The following is a 19,709-nucleotide window of genomic DNA, read 5'->3' on the forward strand; positions in this document are numbered from 1 at the left end:
TTCAGCCCTTTTATTACCCACACAGGCCCAACATGCAAATGTTGGCTGGGGTTAGGGCATTTTAATCAGAGTATGCACTGCTGCAAGTAAATGGGAATATTAGTGCAGTATTAATTTTCATTAGACATGTAAACAGCTTAATGGGGTTTATGGTCTTTTTTGGAGTATGTGCATAAACCAGAATATTTTGTGCTTGTAAATGTAGTCACTGTCACAGTCATTTGTAGGGATTAAAATTTGACTTGCTCCACACACAGGATTTGTAGATAACTACTTCTGCCATAATGGAAAACTATTTGGAGAGCAAAACTCTGTAATCTTCTTCTCTGTGTGTGCATTGTGATTCAGCTCTTTAATTAAAGTGCCCCAGATTTTGAATATTATCTCAGCTCTCAATTCAAGTTAGAGAAAAGTAAACCCACCTGCCCCTTTAAAGATGTGTCCAACAAAACAGCAACAGACTGGTTTTGGGCTCATTACCCAATCCAAACACTGACACTATCAGTGACTGTGATTCACTGAAGCCGTTCTTTCTAGGCAGAAAGCACACTCACTCCAGCAGCACAATAACACAAAACAAGGCAAATTGCCTAAATGTGAAATGTATTTTGGATGATAAGGCATTTTTCACCCTCCCCAGAGAGAAGAGACTTAATGATAAAATTGAGAGAAGCAGATAGGATGGATTGAGCGCTAAATTGTCAAGTCCCTGGTTGATGACAGGCAGAAAATGGCATCACTTTGGCTTCTTTGCAAAACACATACAAACACCCTCCCCCAACACATACACACACACTTTTAATGCCAAATGTAGTCCCAAGCAAATACAGCCATTTCAAAGTGACATGTTCTTGCCAAGTACGAGCCTATGAGTTGGAACCATTACGTGCTCCTCAGCAAAATGAATCCAGCAAACAGTGCGCTAACACACAGTGCATCCTTTAAGTAAGACTCTGCTGAATCTACTGTAATCTTATCATCTTTTATCATCCACATTAAATTACATTATATCCATCCACTTAACTGCCTGGGGGCTGTTATAATGAAAACAATATATTGACACTCTGCTAACAATAACAACACCATTTAAATACAAACCTGTCAGAATGAGTCTTGCAGCTTTCAGCAGTTTTATTGTTTTTGTTTTCAAAAGGTTGTTACACACCTTCATAAGACTAGGCGTTGATTAAAACTGAAGAGCTCAAGTTAATACTTAATCTATTTGTTGATAGCAATGCCTTTGTCAGTTCTGCTTACTGGTCTGATTCTTTGTCGATTCCATAATTGATTCCTGATCAGTTTTCTGTATGGAAAAAAAGTAGGCTCATAGAGGTTTTCAGTGTAAACAAGATAGACAATAAAAAATAAATGGACATAGATACTATGACGTTATTGCTGGGCGGTATGACCAAAAATTTGTGGCACAGTATTTTTAAAAATTCTGGCACTTTCATGGTATATTGTGGAAATTTCTCTCCCCCTTTATATAGATTTATCTAGGTTTATTCTACTGTTACGTGTTCACACATGATTGTCTAAATCCATGATTCGACTATACCTTTGATTTTACGATCATGATTTAACTTATTATTATTATTTTAATGTTATTATACCATAGGATAATTAGTGTCAGTAATGAACGTGCTGCTCAGTTGGGAAGCAGTAACACTCGTGTTAAGCGTCAAATAAATGACATTCCTAGAAATTAGGCCTTTTTGCGTAGAAAGATGTTTCAACATATTGCATTAGTGTTTCACCATTATTTGAAATGATCATTTTCCAGACATCACGAGCAGCGCTGCTGTCGTATTTTTTCCAGAAACAAAGCCAAACTTGCCATGATTCCTTTTTCGTTGCATGTTTTAAGCAGTGTAGATACATGTGTTTTGCATCATTGTTCCTCAAGTGCAACTTGCAAGTCCAACAATGAAGTTGGAAAGAAAGAAGAGGTGGAGCTTTGCCTGCAGATGATTTGCACAACCATAATCTGATTTAGTTTGGAGTCTATTTTGGAAAGAAAGTACTTGATTATTCTACCAAACATTTTTCATCATTTGGCATTACAATATGAAAGGGTGGTGGATACTCTTGACTGATTATCTGATGGAGTTTTGTTTTTCTTTGTTGTGCTGTTGCGATTTAGTGCTGCATGGAAGGAGGAACTCATACTCACATTCAGGTTGTGCATTTGTTTGTGTTGTTAGTAGGAAAAAAACCAAAAATCGCCTTACCTCCATGGGGTCGAGAGGCTCTCCGTTCTTCAGCCAGCGGTATGAGGGTTTAGGCTTAGCGCTGGCTTTGCACTCCCACACCAGAGTATCATCAATGGTCTTCTGAACATCTTGGGGCTTCTCAGTCAAGTGAGGTGCAGCTGTGAGGTCACACACACACCACATACTGTAAATTAACACTTTAACGCTAAACAAACGCTTGAGCATTTCCAGTACGCAGCAGTTTTAGAACAAATCAATGAAGCAACCAAGCAGGCAATTACTTCATTAAAGAGGCATTCAAGGGCGCAAATCATAAATCCACTTCCAATTAACCCAAAGTTCACCTCTACTTGAAAAATATATAAATAAAAACAACTGTATAAACTTAACACGTAGAAGGATCAATAGGTTGGTTAAAACCCTTCAATGAAAGGTTAAAAGCTGAAAGACAAAAGTATTGGATTTAGCACAACCAGCTTGATTTAGTAACACCGATGCTGATCTTTTACAAGAATCTGGTCAGGTGAGCGTATTATATTTCTTACAATGTACAGTACAAAGAACTGGTTGTAATTCTTTTTTTTTTTAGCAATGCAGTTAATAACATGGGTTATATTCCCTTTTTGTCTTCTGAAACATCTGAAATCCAAAGAGAAAATGCCTCTATATTTATGATGGTGGTCCTGTTGTCACATAAATGACTAGCACCTTATCTCTGGCGACAGTGTTAGGAGATTTATGACCCTTTTGAATCACCCACATAAATACAGGACGCCCTGCCAGGGTCAAGTAGAACGAGGTAGTTGAGTCAATCTGTCTGCTTGCTCAGCTGTGTTGCTTGATAATGTAATAATATTATTAAAAATGCAATTATTTTTCTTGATTGAAATAGGCTTTTCATCTTATCTCCCTCAAGGGGCATAAGAGCACAGTTACAGCTGGAACAGTATCCATATTACGTTCTGTGTGAAGGACTTTTTAGCAGGGCAAATACTCACCCACACAGAGGGACTAACACCAAGGGAACAGTCTCTCCTATCATTGGGCCATAATGTGGCTATGCGTGTTAAACTTAAATCAGTCATTATGTGGTGCTCAGAAAGGGATCTATGTTTTGTTTTGGGGAAAAGTTAACTGTCGTATCCTGTCCAGAACAGTCTGTGTTTAGAAACCGTTTTTTCTGTCAACTTAAAAGGCAAAATCACGAAACCATTAGATGACAGAAAAAATGTCTGCAAGTGTTAAGACAACAGTGTGTTTCCAAAAGAATGAAGGTGTTTCTTGCTGATTATTTCTCTTTGTATTTCCTATCTTCAGTAACAGTGCTGCATGCACTGCCTAAAGTGCATTTTACTTTGTAAGAACAAATTCTGACTCATTTAAGTAACATTTAATAAGCCTGCAGAGACAAAGTGTTTAGTAGCCCCATATGAAAAGTGAGATAATATTTCGTTATCAAAAACAGAAGCTCACTTTAAGTTCCTTTTATGAAAAGAAATTGCGCAATAAACACTTTCGGAAACGAGTTAGCGGTGCAGAATTGAAAATACATCATCATACAGAAACAAATACTGCATGGCACACGGTTAGCAATATTACAAATGAGGCCGTCAGAGATAACATAATGGAAGGGAAGACATGATGCAAACGGCTTCTATACAAAGTCAATCTGATGGTGCGTGAGCCCATTCAAATGCAGTCATCTGCTAAACCATGATCTAATTTCATAAATCCCCTGAAACTACAGAAGGACAATTAAGTGGGAAATCGAAAGAGAGGCCACCCCTTACTGTTCCTGCACCCGCATTGGTTGGGTGTCGCAAACACCACATCCCCATATTGATTCTCCTATTCTTCTACAGAGATGATGGATGTCCCACAAGCTCCTGTCTATGGGAGTTTAAAATGAGATTACAGATTTTTATCACCTGGCGGACGGCCAGTCTGTGAGGCTTTGAGATGAGACAGGACTTAAATCTTACAAGGAGAAACATGATTTCCACACAACTATGGCAGAGAAAATGTGCAGGGGCCATGCAACATAGTACCAAGACAGTGATAGCTACAGGTTGTAGAAAACTTCTGACCTTGTTTACAAAATGACCTTAACATAATCATGCCACTTCCCATTGTTTTAGAGCCTCGAAGTCATCAAGACCAAGTGCTCAGATTCTATACTGCTCTCTGAACAGGCATTTCCCTTAAAAGTAAGCCATGTTTAATCCTCAACCTGCCTACAGGTACTATGAGCATTTCATCTTACCCACAGGTGCCGCAAAAAAACTCTATTATCATATCAAAGGCTCCCTCCTTCACAGGAAAGAAAAATCTGGATTTGATGATTTCAGTCAAGCACATCCCTACAGGGCCTTGTGGGCAGACATCATCAATGCATAAACTGCAAAATAATGGAGAGAGAAACCATAAAAATCCTTCATCAAGGGCCATTAAAAGCCTTCTCAGAATACGGCCCATAAGTCCAGTGTTGGTGAGGGAAAAATCACCTCTCCCTGAAAGGTGGTATAAATCTGTGTGCGCTCCGGCCCCCTGTTAGCCTCTGGCACAATAAAGAGCTTGTCAGAAATGAACTACTGGTAATAGGTTAATTTATTACCACATTCCACTATATGATGCAGTTATATATGGCTTCTAATAAAAGCTGCAGATTGCATGACAACAAATTAAACTTTTTTGTTAGACTCGCACCAAAGCTACACTTTTATTCGGCAAGATTTTCAATCAGGCTCAGCTGTAGTGAACCTCGGAGGCTATGAATCAATAGGTAGAAAATTTGGTCAAAGTCTATAAATGTACATGATATGTCGGGATGGAAGAACACTGACAGGTTAAAGGCACAAGATATTATTTGTTCCCAAGACAAGAAATGTGAAGTGAGATCGGTTTTAGATCAAAGTCAGAGAAACCATCCTCCTACTCACCATAGAAAGACAGCTTTCCTTTAGCCGAGTTTCTTCCTCTTGTGTTCTCAGCCACACATTCATATATTCCTGCATCCTCTTGCTGGAAGTAAGGGATTTCTAAAACTCCGCTGGCTTTATTTATGTCCACCTTCCTGCCAAAAGAGGCTCCATCCACTCTTCTCCAGCTGATGGTTGGCACTGGACTAAAGACACAGAAAAAAATAACACACACACACACACACACACACACACACACACACACACACACAGCATGGCCACGGAATGAAAAATACTCCTGAAGATCATCTTATCTGGAGAAATAGCTCAGGGGGATATACATATATGACACCAGTGAATTCTGAAAAACACTAATAAAGCATGTTTAATTAATCTGAAACTAGCAAGTTTTTCCTTCAGTGTTTTCTGGATGTACAGCCCAAGAAGGAGTCATTAAAATGAGAAATTTTCTGCACCCAAAGTCACTTCACAGGATCCTCGCACATTACCATGCAGCTTAGATTGATACAACAACTAATGGTGTAGATATGACTGTGGTATAATAACACACAGTGGGACATACTTTCCAAGTGCAAAACATTCCAGTTTGACAGTTGAGCTCTTAGCAACAGGAACAACTTCAGGGAACTGCACTTCGATCTTTGGCTCGTACTCGCCCATCACACCTGGAGTTACAAAGAGAAATAGAGAAATGATGCCATGTTTGTCTGAAGGGAGTTCTTTCAGCTCGAGGCTTGAAAAGGTCACAAAGAAACACGATCAAAAGAAAGTTTAGGTCATGACTGTGTTAGCTGAAAAAATTATAACTCTACGTCTTTGAACACAAGACTGTGGCCAGTGGCTTTGGGGAAAACATCTAATTGAGATTTTTCTGACCACTATTGGGATTGTGACCTAAAATGTTATTTTTGTGTCCACCAAGGAGGTTATGTTTTCGGTTTGGTTTGTTTGCCTGTTTGTCAGCAGGATTACAGAAAAACTATTATTTTTTTTATAAATATTTTCATGAAAGGCATAGCATGGACCAAGGAAGAAACATTTCAATTGAATCAAAATCATGTGACGGATATCATATGTCACTTTTCTTAACATTGTGACATAGGGCATTCCCAGAGGAAAGGAAAATTCAAAATAATATCTCTTCTATGTCTAGCCTATGTCTCCGAGACATGACCGAGCTCAGTATAACATCACTATGAGATTTTGAACATTTTCTTATACTTTTTTAAATTCAGCTCCTGAGAAATAGCCCTCCTCTTGTCTCAGCCTGATCCTAATTTAAGATCTTAAAATGCTTATTATTGGTCTGAAGTAATCAGCTCTTTAAATAATGTTAACATCCAAAGAAAAGTCAAAACAAGTCTCAACCCGGTGTATTGTATCTGTTCTCAGAGCTGAGGAACCTCTGAGAAGCACATAAGTACAAAACAAAATTAATGCAAAACAACTCCTACTGATTCATTCTTTTACTCCTTTTTCTCCTTCGGGGGGATTTAGAAGAAACAGATCAGAATTTAGTAATATCCATGAAAGAAGCTGATTTATTTGTCAGAGACAAAGAAATGTCTATTGTGAGCAGCAAAATGTTCCTCTGGCTTTGGCCAAAGCTGAGGTCAGTGCTTTTAGAGTGCTCTTTTAATTTTTTTACAAGTCACACTCTAGTCCTGTAGTGGTGATCTATTTATCACCAAACATCTACTAATCACCATTATAAGCCCCACAGAACCACACAGCCTACTTTACATCTTTTTAAATTTCTTAATAACAGTGGGGCGAATTCACAAAGAATGGATTGCGGCCACAGATATCACCTTGAATTGAGCATCAATTGCAACAAATATCTGTCCCATCTTAAGGTCTAATTCACAGAAGATACTGATGAACAGCTGAGTTCAATTTGCCTTTTGTTGCATCTGATTGCAATTAACCACGTGGCAAAGTAAAATGTTGCCTTAGGACCAAGAATATGTCAGGCAAAACAATGGCAGAGACAAAAAGAAAATTCAAACTTTTAGACTAATAGCTACAGGTCATTATCAAAGAAATGCAGAGGCATCTCTCTTCACTTCAGACGAGAAATTTTAACATCACAGAGAGAAACTGCATTTGGGGTTTAATATCCCAGTCTGTTAGTGTGCTTCAGTTACCATCAACTCTCTGAAGATGCTAATAACTTCACTGCAACTGCCTCTGTTTATTAGTGCTGATCATTGTGAATTGGACTGTTTTTGCAATGAGGCTCAGGGGCCAATTTGCCGCCAAATGTATGCATATTACCTCATTTATACACGTGCAAATAGCACAGGAGCACTGAGATGCTATTTGCTTGGCAGCGCAGCAAGGATGCATTTTATGCTTTGCATGTGCTTTGTGAGTTACACGGTTCTTTTTGTCTTATTTGTGCAGGTTTAGCTAACACAAAAGATAACAATCCTTTTGAGAATTCACCAGACTGAGTCGTGTTTTCTTTTGCAAAACCATCTTAGTCAGAGAATAAAAGTATAGTGAACATAAACTAGACAACAGCAAAAAGTTTCATTTTGTAAGCCAAGTCACGCACATAAATGAGCTACAGATGATTAAATTTGCTGCAACAGTTAGCCAGCAGCTGGCAAAATCAATGGCTGCCAGGTAAAACTTTCACCTCTTTCCTGTTAACTTGCCAGACTTTTGCTAATTAAAGTCACAACTGGAAAGTTGGACTGCCTATAATTTTGATTTTGAAACAAAAACAATTTATCACTCTTTCCCTACTTTATTTTCTATAAGATGGGTAAAACTCTCACCATCAACCCGAAGCACTAGAGGAGTTGGTGGTCCTTGAACACTGCTCTTAGTGACTGTGTTGGTGACAACACACGTATAGTTGCCCACATCAGAGGGTTCCACTTTGGCGATGTAGAGGTTGCCCGTCTTCTGGGACACGAATCGCCGCGTGTCCTGAATGACAAACGATGGGTACTCGTTGAAAATCCACGTGAAGGTCAGTTCTGTGAACAAAGTCAGGCACGCAAGGCACAGGTGAAAAACACATACTGTATTTATACATCATCTGTTCCCATGTAAAGATAAAGCAGGCTTCATCAGCAGTCTCATCACTTCAGTGTGAGTGGATGCCTTCAGGGATAATGCAATTAGTGGATTGGACCGAGTGCCAGCCTTCCATGATTAAAAACACAATTTATAATTGAAGAGCAATTATTCTTACTCACTGTTGGATAAATGCCCTTAATATGATAAAGGTTTCACAGGTTCGCTACGTTAGAGTGATGATACAGAGAGAACGAATGATTGACTCAGAGAAGTAGATATTTAGATTAACAGCAGGAATGTTAAGGTCTTTTCTGCAACACGATCCAAATGAGGCAGTCCTTCACATTTTTTAACCCACGGTCCTGGCTGTTCTTGCAGAATTTCCATGTTAATGGAAGAACATGTTATATTTGTACAAAATGAGCTCAACAAGTGTAAAATAAGCTTAAAGCAGCATGTCTTTAACTATATTATCATATTACTTCTTTTATTTCATCTTCCTTTTTTTTCATACCTCTTCTTGAGGTTTACTAGCCGATAAGAATTTATTTGAAAACACAGAGACAGTGGTTGTATATAAAAAAAACTACAACTAGCATCGCCCTTTGTGGCTGTCATGTAGCAACAGAGGACCTTAAATCAACCCTTAAGCTGCAGATCCTGCATAAGAAACTGTATAATGCCCAATAAAACCAACGTATTACATATCGTGTTATTCTGTAAGGTAACACCTAGTCTACTATTCATCATCCATAATAAAAAAAAACTTCTGGGAAAGACTCCCAGTACTATCAACCAAATAGAGTGCAGTCAGAGAGGCTTTGCACTAACAAGCAGCAGCATTATAAAAAGGAATGATGGTGTTTTGACATATTGACACAAGGATAGATTGCTCTGGACCATATTGCATCCCTGTCCCAAAAGCAATCTTGGCCGTTGGTAAAAACTTGTCTAAGCGATGACTCGGCACTACAGTACGGGGAATAATTGAGACGTGAGCTGGACACTCATCTACTGACTCAGTGTTCTTCACTGCAGCTCTTTAGGGGGCAAGAGGATGTGTGGGCTTTGACATATTACTGCAAACCTTGCAAATCACGACGGGACGTAGAATCTTGAGAACTTGTGAGGTGCATGTGAAAAATGCTCCTTTTCAACAAGTACAAGTACAGAGTGGATGTTTTTGTGTGGGCGGGACAGGGAGAGGACAACCTGACCTTGTGATCATCCCGAGAACACAACATGAGATTGAAACCCGGATCACACAGAGTAATCACATCTGTCTGTCTGATTTGTGCCAATGATGCCTCTTTCTTTCCAAAAATACACTTTTTGAGAGGTACAAATATATGACTAAAGTATACAGTCTAACCCTGCTTCATACATCCACTAACAACCTCATTCACAGATAAGGACTGACTTTTAAAAAAAAGGCTTGACATTTTGGAAAATACACATATTTGTCTCTCTGCACAGTAAATATGAAGTACAAATGGAAGTTTAAGTTAGCATCAGGGCTGTCAAAATCAGCCAAAAATTTTCAAGATGTCAATAATTCCTTCTGAAATAGGTTGAAAATAAGGTTTGAACAATAAGAATATTGAGATACTGAGACATATCTACTTGTACAGGGTTTTTTTATTGGTTTCTTTTTAAAAAACATAAGCATGTCTTTTGAAAGGAAACTGCAGATTTTCAACCAGCTCTGTGTCATCACAGTGTGGGCAGATGAATGGCGCCCAGCCTCCTCCTGTGGCACTAACACCAGGAGCTCTCTGCCTTTCCAGCAGCAAAAGTTCACCGGGTAACATGAAACACATCATCGCTGACGCTTTTTTCACCCAGCTGACCTCCGCACACAAATAACACCTAAGCTTTACAACATAAAAAAATGCAACGATGACAGACTGTAAACCTCTCCCTCTCTCTCTATGCCATAGTTGGTGCTTGAGTGAGGACTGAAAGGTGCTGTCTCACACTCACACTGACATGAACAATCCATGTCAGAAGTCACAAGGCAGACAGTCCAATAGTGAAGGTTTTTTTAACAATGTAATATTGAAATATTGATTTTTTTACAATCAAACATCTTCTTCTTTTTTTTTGTTCAATTACATAACCAAATTTAGAATAACTGTTGACAGTCCTATTAAATAAAAAGACTGGAAATGGAGAACTTGCAAGCCTCGCTCTGTCCAAGGGTAAACATTCTGCCTTCTAGAACCTTAATAACTCACTAATTATCACAGTATGTTGCGTTTGTTAAACCCTTTGAAGCCTGAGCCAATTGGTTTGATTTCTTTCAAAAACATGGGGAGAAGGCAACAAGCAACTTAACAAGACTTGGCTAAAAATGAGCAAAAAATAAAATAAAAAACAACAAAAATAATGACCTCAGAAAAGAGCTGGAAAGAAATATATATATTTATTTAATATATTTTATTATATTATTTCCCTAACATAATTTTATTAAGAAATGTAAATATTTCTTTATAAAAATTAATATTAATATTGATATTCTTTTCCTTTTTTTGGGGATGATTTCCTTAAAAAAAATTCTTAGGCAATTTTCTTGACATCTTTTACTAATTTCTTCCAGTTTGTGGGACATTTCCCCACTTTTTCGAAAGAAATCAAACCAATTTGCCAAGGTTTTAAAAGGGTCAAATAGCATGTGAAATGCATCTGAATGCAGCACAAGACAACTCATGTCACTTCAGGTTTCAAAAGGTTAACCTACACCTTAAAATTAAAATCTGCAGTTTTGCTGAATCAGATTTCAGCCCAGAGCATTAACTCTCTGGGGGGTTGTTATCATCAATGGTTGCCAGGCAGAAACTTCTGTTGAAAGCATTTTTAAAAAGTGTTTACCTTTGGACAGAGCCTCAGTTTCCTTTTGTTTCTAGTTTTTATGTCATGCTGACCTAAATGTTTCCTGGTTTCATTCCTCTCATGAATCTCAGCAAGAAGGCAAATATGTGTTTTTCCCAAAAAGTTGAACTATTCCTGTAATGATTTTTATTGACTGATTTGAGACACAGGAGGAGTTGCATTACAGTTTCAATATTTAGCTATTTTGCTTCCTACTGCCATGAACTGCATCCTATCCTCTGTCTTTTGTAACTTCTTGGCTTGATCCATCTGACCCGCAGAGAGAACAGCTGTAATATCCTCTCTCCCCTAAATAATATATTCCAGCTCTCATCCTGACAAGGTCATGTATATTTAATGTCTGTTTTTGAAACAATATCTTCCAAAGGTGCAGGGAATGACAAACTGGAACAACAGCAAATAAGAGGTTACTAATTGGTTAGTTAAAGATTCATGGTAAGAAACAGGAAGCAGGAAATAGGAAGTGGAAAGTACCAATGGTTGTATTTGAGTATTTGACTTGAGAGCCTCCTGCAGATGGGCGGTAATGGAATAATGCAATCATGACTGACAGTGAGTGGCAGATTTTCATTGTGGTTCCATTTAGCCCTTGTATAATGAACAGGCAGCATCAATTCTCCCTTAATGATCTGAGAGGAGGGAAGCAAAATGCAACATGACAGGCCAAGGACATACTGAATCCAGAGTGGGTTTATGCACAAGTGTGTACTGTATCAAAGAAAAGTATATGCACAACTTGTGTCAAAGTTTGTACTCACAAGTCTTTTCCCTAGACAGTAGCAGCCATTAACCAGGGCTACCTATCTGTATTCATAACACACAACAAGTTCACTCTATGAAATGGCTTAGGTCACGCACATGGGAAAAATCCCTGCGAGCTATGTGTGTTGTTACTGGCCAGAGAGCAGCCTCTGTTTTGAGATATATGCACTGCAAAGAGAGAACAAGTGATTTCAGCCTTGAGTAAATCTAAAAAGCCCGTTTCCATTAGTGAAAGGAGGTCAGATGCATTAGGTGCTGGACTAACCACAGTCATTCAGACCCCTCTCAAAGCAGAAGATGACACAGACTGACATCTAATGCAAATACAGTTCAGCGCAGTGGGACAACACCACCGGAGCTCCTTTTGGACACAAGACAATATTTTGGTCATTCTTTAAGTGCAACATGAAACTGCCTCACAGTTTTAGAGCATCCTGGCTGCACCAAACTACTTCCTGCAGCTGTCTGGAGGGTTTTGAGGCATCGTTAAAATGAAATAATGGCCTCCTGAATCATGCATGGGATATTGAAATCCTTTAAAGGGGAGATGAGGCAGATCCTTGTCTAAGGCAGGCTGTATTGCGCTGATCATGAATTATGTCCCGTCACCCTTTATGAGAACATGTTTCTCACTTTTCCAACACTGTGGGAGTCTATTCAAATGCCAGTCAGGATTTTCTGTATTTCAGATGAGCAACACTACATTAATAGTGCTGTAAGTAGATTAGAGCATGTATCACGTGTTTGTCACACCTGCATCCGTATTGTTTCCATGAATGCATCTCGTATTTCCCAAAATCTTTTTAATCTCTTTTTATTGTTATTTTTCAGTTCAGTCTTTATATTCCTTTTTACCTAGTGTAAGAATATCCAGCAAAATCTCTCTGCTAATTCTAATCCAATTTAAAATCTTAAACTATATTTATGAGAGTACAGAGATGGCTAGATATCACAATGTTTTCTTCTAAATGAGGACAAAACTTGTTTTTACACTAAAAACATCTGAGAACAAATTTAGCTCTCTGTTGATACTTCAGCTTCAAGGTATGAAGATGGTTTTAAATTTTTGCCTTCTTTTTTTTACAAAAAAGCTAGAGTGCATCAGTACATAAGTGTCTGACAAGATAAACCAGTTTAGTCTATCTCCACCTAGACCAAGGACAATTCTCCTCAAATCTACTGTTATTTACAGAGCCATTACAGGATGGAACTCTGCACCAAATCACATTATTAAATTTTATACTAGAGTAACTTTCAATTAAACATTAAAATAGCATTTAATGCAATTGACTGTGTGAAAGATTAGTAAATGACATGATGTAACTTGTTTTATTTTGCTCACAGATTTTGCTTGTGTTTAACATGGGATGCTTGAATATATGCAATGTACACAATTGTTGAATTGTATTTTTTTGTGTTGGACCCCAGGATAAATTTCCAAATATATATTATTTATGATATTATATGTATATTTACTTTCCTTCACAGCTTTTACAGCTGCATTAATCAATTTTTCAATTGTTGATCAACAGTAATTAAAGAAAAATAACAATTTTTGTTACTGATGAATCATTTCAGTAATATTTTTTTAGCACAGCTTCTCAAATATAAACATTTTTTGATTTCCTGACTCCTCTGTGATAATAAATTGAGTGTTTTGGGGCTTAGGACTGCTGCTCATGCAAAACGAGACATATGAAATGTCATCATCTGGTCTGGGAACTTGTGATGGGCATTTTTTCCACACTGTGCTTACATATAGAGACCAAATGATTGATAATTTATTAATAATAATAAATCTGTTGAATCAAAAATTAGAATTAGGTTTGGCTGCAGCCCTATTTTTCTTTAAAAAGTACTCAGTGGATAAGAGTGACCAGGTGCAGGACAGCCATTCATACCTGTAGTCTAAGAAAGGGCTGACTGAAGACAAGAGACTGTGATTGTAATGTGAGTGGGTGTACAGTATGTGCAGGTATGAATGTGTGAGCATGCAACTTAAAGGGGATATATCATTACCAAAGCAGATATGGTCAGGCTATAGCCTTTGAGCAAAGTTGTTTGAAAATTGGAGATGATTCATCCTACAGCACATCTCAGCATCCTCAACATCTCCATCAATAGGCATAATCTACAATGACAGCTGCTGAAAATATTGTCAGAAAACGGATCATTCCAAGCACTGTGCAAGGTCTCCAGAGAACACCTGTTATCCACCGCAACAAGGAGGAATGAATGGGCTGCTGGTATAAACAGAAGCAGGCTGTATGTTATTGGTTGGTCAGACAAAAGCAGCTCTGGCTGTATTTGTTTGATATGAGAAAAACAGCAGGGAGGCAAAGTGACCCAGTCTGAATGAATTTGACCAAGATTAGCAATTAATCATCATGCACCCAAGTAAAATGAATGCTGACAGTGTGTGAGCATTGACTATGCATATTGGATTTACAACAGCCCTGTGTTTCATGTTATCCTATCAGAGGACTTGCATGTTTTACTGATAATCAGTTCTGAGCATTTATTACAACAAAATATGTATCCTAGAAAAAAGTCTTACTTCCTGGAGTTACAAAATCTATGGCATTTTTTATCTTTTTTTTTAATTCATTCAACGGAAAGTTACAACAACTGACTGGACATCACATTTATTAATTAGTTTGACTTTTATCCAAACGAGACTTTCTGAACAAGTCAGATTCATTCTTTTTTTAATTCTCAAGAAAAATAAAGAGGAAAAACAGAAGGAAAAAAACTGTTTCTGACGGTCTGTTGTCACAGATAGTTCCTGGAAAAAGACAGATGTGTGCCTTTGACATAAGACTGCCATACTTATTTTAGTAATTTTGTAATATTGCTGATTCATTCACGCACACAGTCTATATATCATTCTATTTCCACTGCAGTGTTTGAATTGAGGATTGTAGTAAGAACAACTTAAAAGGTGAAGTGTGTAAGATTTAGTGTGATTTAGGGGATTTGGTGGGGTCTTGCACTAATTTGCAGATGGCAAACTAGCTAAGACTTCTCCCAGCTAGAATTCCTTCAGTGTTGATTGTTTACGGAGGTTTTTACCTGGGGCTATATTATCTGCAGAGATGTCTTCTTTTCTAAAGTAAACAGACCAGTTCATTTAAGCTTCTAGCGACAATGAAGCAGTTTCACATTACAAATCAGCATGAGTCACTGCAGATTGTAGGTGGCAGACGCAAAAACACAAAAATGTAGGAATGTAAAAACGTAGAAACACAAATGTCCCTATCTGGTTTTGTTTGTCCAGTCTGGGCTATTGTAGAAACATGGCGGCACAACTTGGCGATCTACATAAACAAGAACCAGCTCCCTAAGTCGATATGAACAGCTCATTTTAAGGTAATGAGACAAAAAAAAAACAAATTCTATCTTTCAGATGACTTTTAGAAAACATACTTATCATACCATATTCGATTTCTTCCAATATATCCCCCTAAACCCTACACACTGGATTTGCCACATTTACACTCATGTATTTCTGACAAAGTTTGTTCCATCTTTAATTTATAGCAGTACAAACTTATTTACTATCTTTGGTTTTGTTTGTCTAACATTATCGATGATTTGAGTTAGTTGTATAAGTCAAGTGTTCTTCTGTGAAGCCAAGATTGCAGTTTAGTTTTTTTCCTTTACACTTCTGTTATGTGTACTTCAATTGCGTGCACAAAACCTTTTTTAGTCATATTTATTGCCTCCCTTCACCTTGACCCTGTAGACAAGCTTTCCTACATTCGCCCTCATTCACCAATAAGTTCTTCTACAATTCTACAATTCTACAATTTCATTTAGCAGACGCTTTTATCCAAAGCGACGTACAACACAAGCAAGAATTTAGACTTAAGGAAAAAAACCCTTAGTAAGTGCAAAAAGTGCTTCAGGTGTGATTGGTCACAGGTATTGCCGTCTAGTGGCAGAAGAAGTGCCGCAGTGTAAGTGGGGGCACCTCTGTAGAAAGTGAATGTCTAACAAGCCATTAAATTTAGCAGTGACAATAGTAAAAAAAAAAAAAAAAAAAAAAAAGAAAAAATTAAAAAAACATAGGTTCCATGGGAGGCTATTCATTTAGTGAACTCTGTAACTGGAGAAAAACACAACTGGTGAAGTAACGAAACAAATAAAAAGTTTCAATCTAAAATCGGAGAAGAGACATGCTGACAGCTGGAAGGGGACAGGTTTGAAATCTACATGGTCCTGGAAGATGTGTTTTTGTCCTTATCCCATGATCTGCAACATCTTGCAGCAGCATTACATATGTCATTGTGCAAACAGACCTACTTGGGGCCTATAAATAGTGCAATCAATCACTAACTACTGGATGGCATGGTTACAAAGAACATCATTTATGTGATTGAATTGTAAAAGACCCTGATTCTTTGTAAAATAAGGAAAATAATTACTAAAAATTATTATAAATGATTGAATTGTAATGTATATTCTATAACAACAATGCTACAACTATAGCATTGAAGAAAACACAATAACCCAAGTGTGCGTAGATTCTGTTTGTACCTAAGAATAATCCAAAAGATGGTTTTAAAGAAAAAAATAATAATCTCAAGAATAGTTGGTGCATGACAACCATTATCCTTCAGTGATTTAGCCGGCATGCATGCACTTCAATAACACTGACACATAAGTCAGAAGGGCCATTCTGCAAACTGATTCATGGAACAAGCAGCAAAAGCAAATACTAAAACATCTAACATCTAAACATCTAAAATCATAACATAATATTTTCATGTAATGAGAGAAAGCATTTACTGTAAATATAATGTTTGTTTACTTGTCTCTGTGACATTAAAAATATAACCATTGCATTTTCTCTAGATAATAAAATGTTGGCAAAGCATTTAACAGGCCTACAGATTTCATATTAACGTGCGAGTCATTGTCGTTCCTTTTTTAGAGCAGGTAAAAGCTTCGTAGGAGACTAGATGTGACAGATATGGGCCAGGTGCAATGTAACAGTGTTGGTTACTGACAACAACCCCTCCAGGACTATAGTCCCAAATGATCAGTGTCATGTTGGAGAAAGGTCCAGAGGGAGTTTGGGGTCTAAAATAAAAAGGAGCAAGTTTTGGTAACAAATGACAGACAAGATGAGCATGAATTATTGAAGGGAGTTACTGAATAAGTCTATTAACATTTCCCTGAAGACAAAAACATCAAGACCCAGTTATAGTATCTCCAATGATTTAGTCACATTTTTACTCAAACACACTGTGGCACACTTCTTTGCAAACATCTGTGAGATGTGATGTTGTCAACTCTGCAAGATCGCAGTCACAACAAAGCAGCTGGAGTTCTTGAGCAAAGTGCAACATCAGAAGCCAGGGGAGTTCCCCTAAAAGTTATGAAAATGAGTTTATAAAGAGAGATGTTACATTATTAATGCTGATTTAAATAAAAATGGTGTCCTGAAGTCTCCTTATTGCATAAGAGTATAACAACGAAAGATGACACAGAATATAGAATCCCCTGCTGGTTTAAACATCTGTTAGTAAAAAGGTCATACAAAACATTTCATCATCCATAAAAGAAAAAAAGCTGCGCCACTCACAGCAAGACTAAATGTGAAAAAAATAACATGAAGATAATTCACATGATTAGAGGAGGTAAGAGGTAAAAGGGTTTTTTTTTTCTTTTTTTAAATGACACGTGATGTTTCTCACAGGGGTGAAGCTCCCACCTCCTGTTAACATGAATACAGTTAGATTCATTAATCTTCAGATGTGTTTCTATGCTTTAAAATTCAGGTGTCATTTTTACATTATGAGTCTTATAACACCTAGACAAGGTTATCAAACACTTCCAGTGTTCACTTAAGCCAAGTAACGTCTGAATCATTTTTGAGGTTAGAAAATGTGAAAATAACTAAGTGCCTGAAATGTCCCTTATTTCCTTTGGCCTTGTTCTTTTATCTAACAAAATCTTTAACATGTAGAAAGTAAAAACTTGACTTTCTTCTGTAACCATCCAGCAAATTCGCATTTCCTAGGACATTACTCATTGCCTTCATTGATTGGAATTGTGAAGTTTGAACATGAGGAGTGACACTGGTTGGGTTAGGTTAACCCTTTGATACCTGGACTGATGTCACTGTTCTTGTGCTGCATTCATACACCTTTAATAAGTGTTTAAACCTTTGAACCCCAAGCAAATCAGTTTGATTTCTTTCAAAAACATGGTAAAAAAAAACACGAGCAACTTGGCAAGAAACATCCCACAAATTGCAGGAACTTAGTAGATTCAACAAATTAAAAAAAAAAAAAAAACTAGGGAAAGATTTTTAGAGAACTATATTGAAAATTACCATTTTATGTGTTGAAAATCATTGTTTTGTGTTGTAATTTACCATGTTTTACTTTAGTTTTTTTGCTTGTTTTTTGTTTGTTTGTTTGTTTTTTGTTTGTTTGTTTGTTTTTTGTTTTGTTTTTGCTAATTTTCATGTAACTTACTTTTTTTTATGATTTCTTGCTCATTTCTGGATAATTTCCTCTTTAGTTTCTAATTGCCTTCTTCCCATTTTTTTGAAAGAAATCAAGCCAATTTGTCCCGTTTCCAGAGGGTTAAGAATGTCAGGGTAAGCCAGTCAGGGGCAGAGTTATTTATGTCACATGTAGTAGTTGTGTCCTTGAACAGTTGCCATCAGGAAAAATCTGGACATTTAACAAATAATTTGATTAAAAATTGTCTACTTGACAGTCTGTACCTTATACTCTGGTAAAATGACATGTCATCCCACTTTAATTGATATTTTCTGGCCTCAGTTTGCCAAAAGTATAAGGATTGTTCTCACACAATATGAATACAAAATTAAAAAATGAATCCCTTGCTCTGAATAGAAACAATGGCTTGTAGTAGATACTGAACACCTGAAACTTAACTATAAGTGACTTGACCTACTAAAGCAGATCAAACACTGCTGCAACTACTGAATACAATTAAAACTATGTACACAATACAGTACATAGCTAGGCATAAAATGGTATAACCTACATGGACTTCAGCATTCATTAACCACACAAACAATGGATTGTTTGTGTGGTTGATGATGTCCTCCACTCAAAGGTGACTCATTAAACTACATCAATACATTTCCAAGTGAATAAATTAATGCTTGGTTACTCAACACCACCATTTTCTGACTGGCTTGCAAACAGCACTTGCAGCCTGCTTGCAAATTACCCAAAAGGATTTAGCACGTGTAATGCTTCCGAGGAGAAGTCAGTCAATGTCGACTCATTCTTACACTCATCGCTAAAATCCGAAAGGTTGCCCAGGGAGCGCCACACTCCCTGTAAATGCACTCACATAAAAGAAGCAATCTGCCTCTTCCAAATTGTAAACATTAGCCTGGTGCCTGCACGATTGCCTTCACAACAGACAGTGCATCAAGGTTCTAGAAAGAAACTAGACAGACTTTTGCATATGGGACACTGTCCTGACGAAGGCTGTGCTGTTTCCCTTCGAATAATGAACAAACTATTGAATTTAAATTGTTGTTGCCAAAATCTTTCAAAATATTTTTGGACACTGTCATGACACTGCTACTACAGCCCAACACTCCTGACAATGCTGCTGTTTTGTTTTTAGCTGGCCGGAGTGTGTGTTGGCATTTTGGCCACCTTCCACAGGGGATGTGTCTGAAAAAAAAAAAAAGAAGCCATTACGCTACAACACTGCCAAATGTAAGCATATGGCTCATTGTCCCAGCTTTTCTTGTCAACACAATGTGAGATGTCTCATTATAACATTTACAGAACAAAGCACTACAAATGTAAGCGTACTCTGAGGTTTGCAAGTGAATGTGCGAAAAAAAAAAAAAAGGCACCTCATC

The 19,709-nt window shown here is 37.4% G+C and overlaps 1 protein-coding gene across 1 annotated transcript in view; it reads right to left on the bottom strand.

Moving 5' to 3' along the window:
* Positions 1-19,709, bottom strand: part of cntn3a.1 (contactin 3a, tandem duplicate 1) — a 103,203-nt gene that overhangs the window by 43,366 nt on the left and 40,128 nt on the right. Inside the window, exons 6-9 of the mRNA XM_042491562.1 lie at positions 7,939-8,142; positions 5,715-5,817; positions 5,153-5,337; positions 2,232-2,371 (exon numbers count right to left, since the gene is read on the bottom strand). Coding sequence (XP_042347496.1) covers positions 2,232-2,371; positions 5,153-5,337; positions 5,715-5,817; positions 7,939-8,142 — 632 coding nt within the window. The remainder of the gene's footprint in view (positions 1-2,231; positions 2,372-5,152; positions 5,338-5,714; positions 5,818-7,938; positions 8,143-19,709) is intronic.

Source organism: Plectropomus leopardus, chromosome 8 (assembly GCF_008729295.1).
Source record: "Plectropomus leopardus isolate mb chromosome 8, YSFRI_Pleo_2.0, whole genome shotgun sequence".
NCBI lineage: Eukaryota > Metazoa > Chordata > Actinopteri > Perciformes > Serranidae > Plectropomus > Plectropomus leopardus.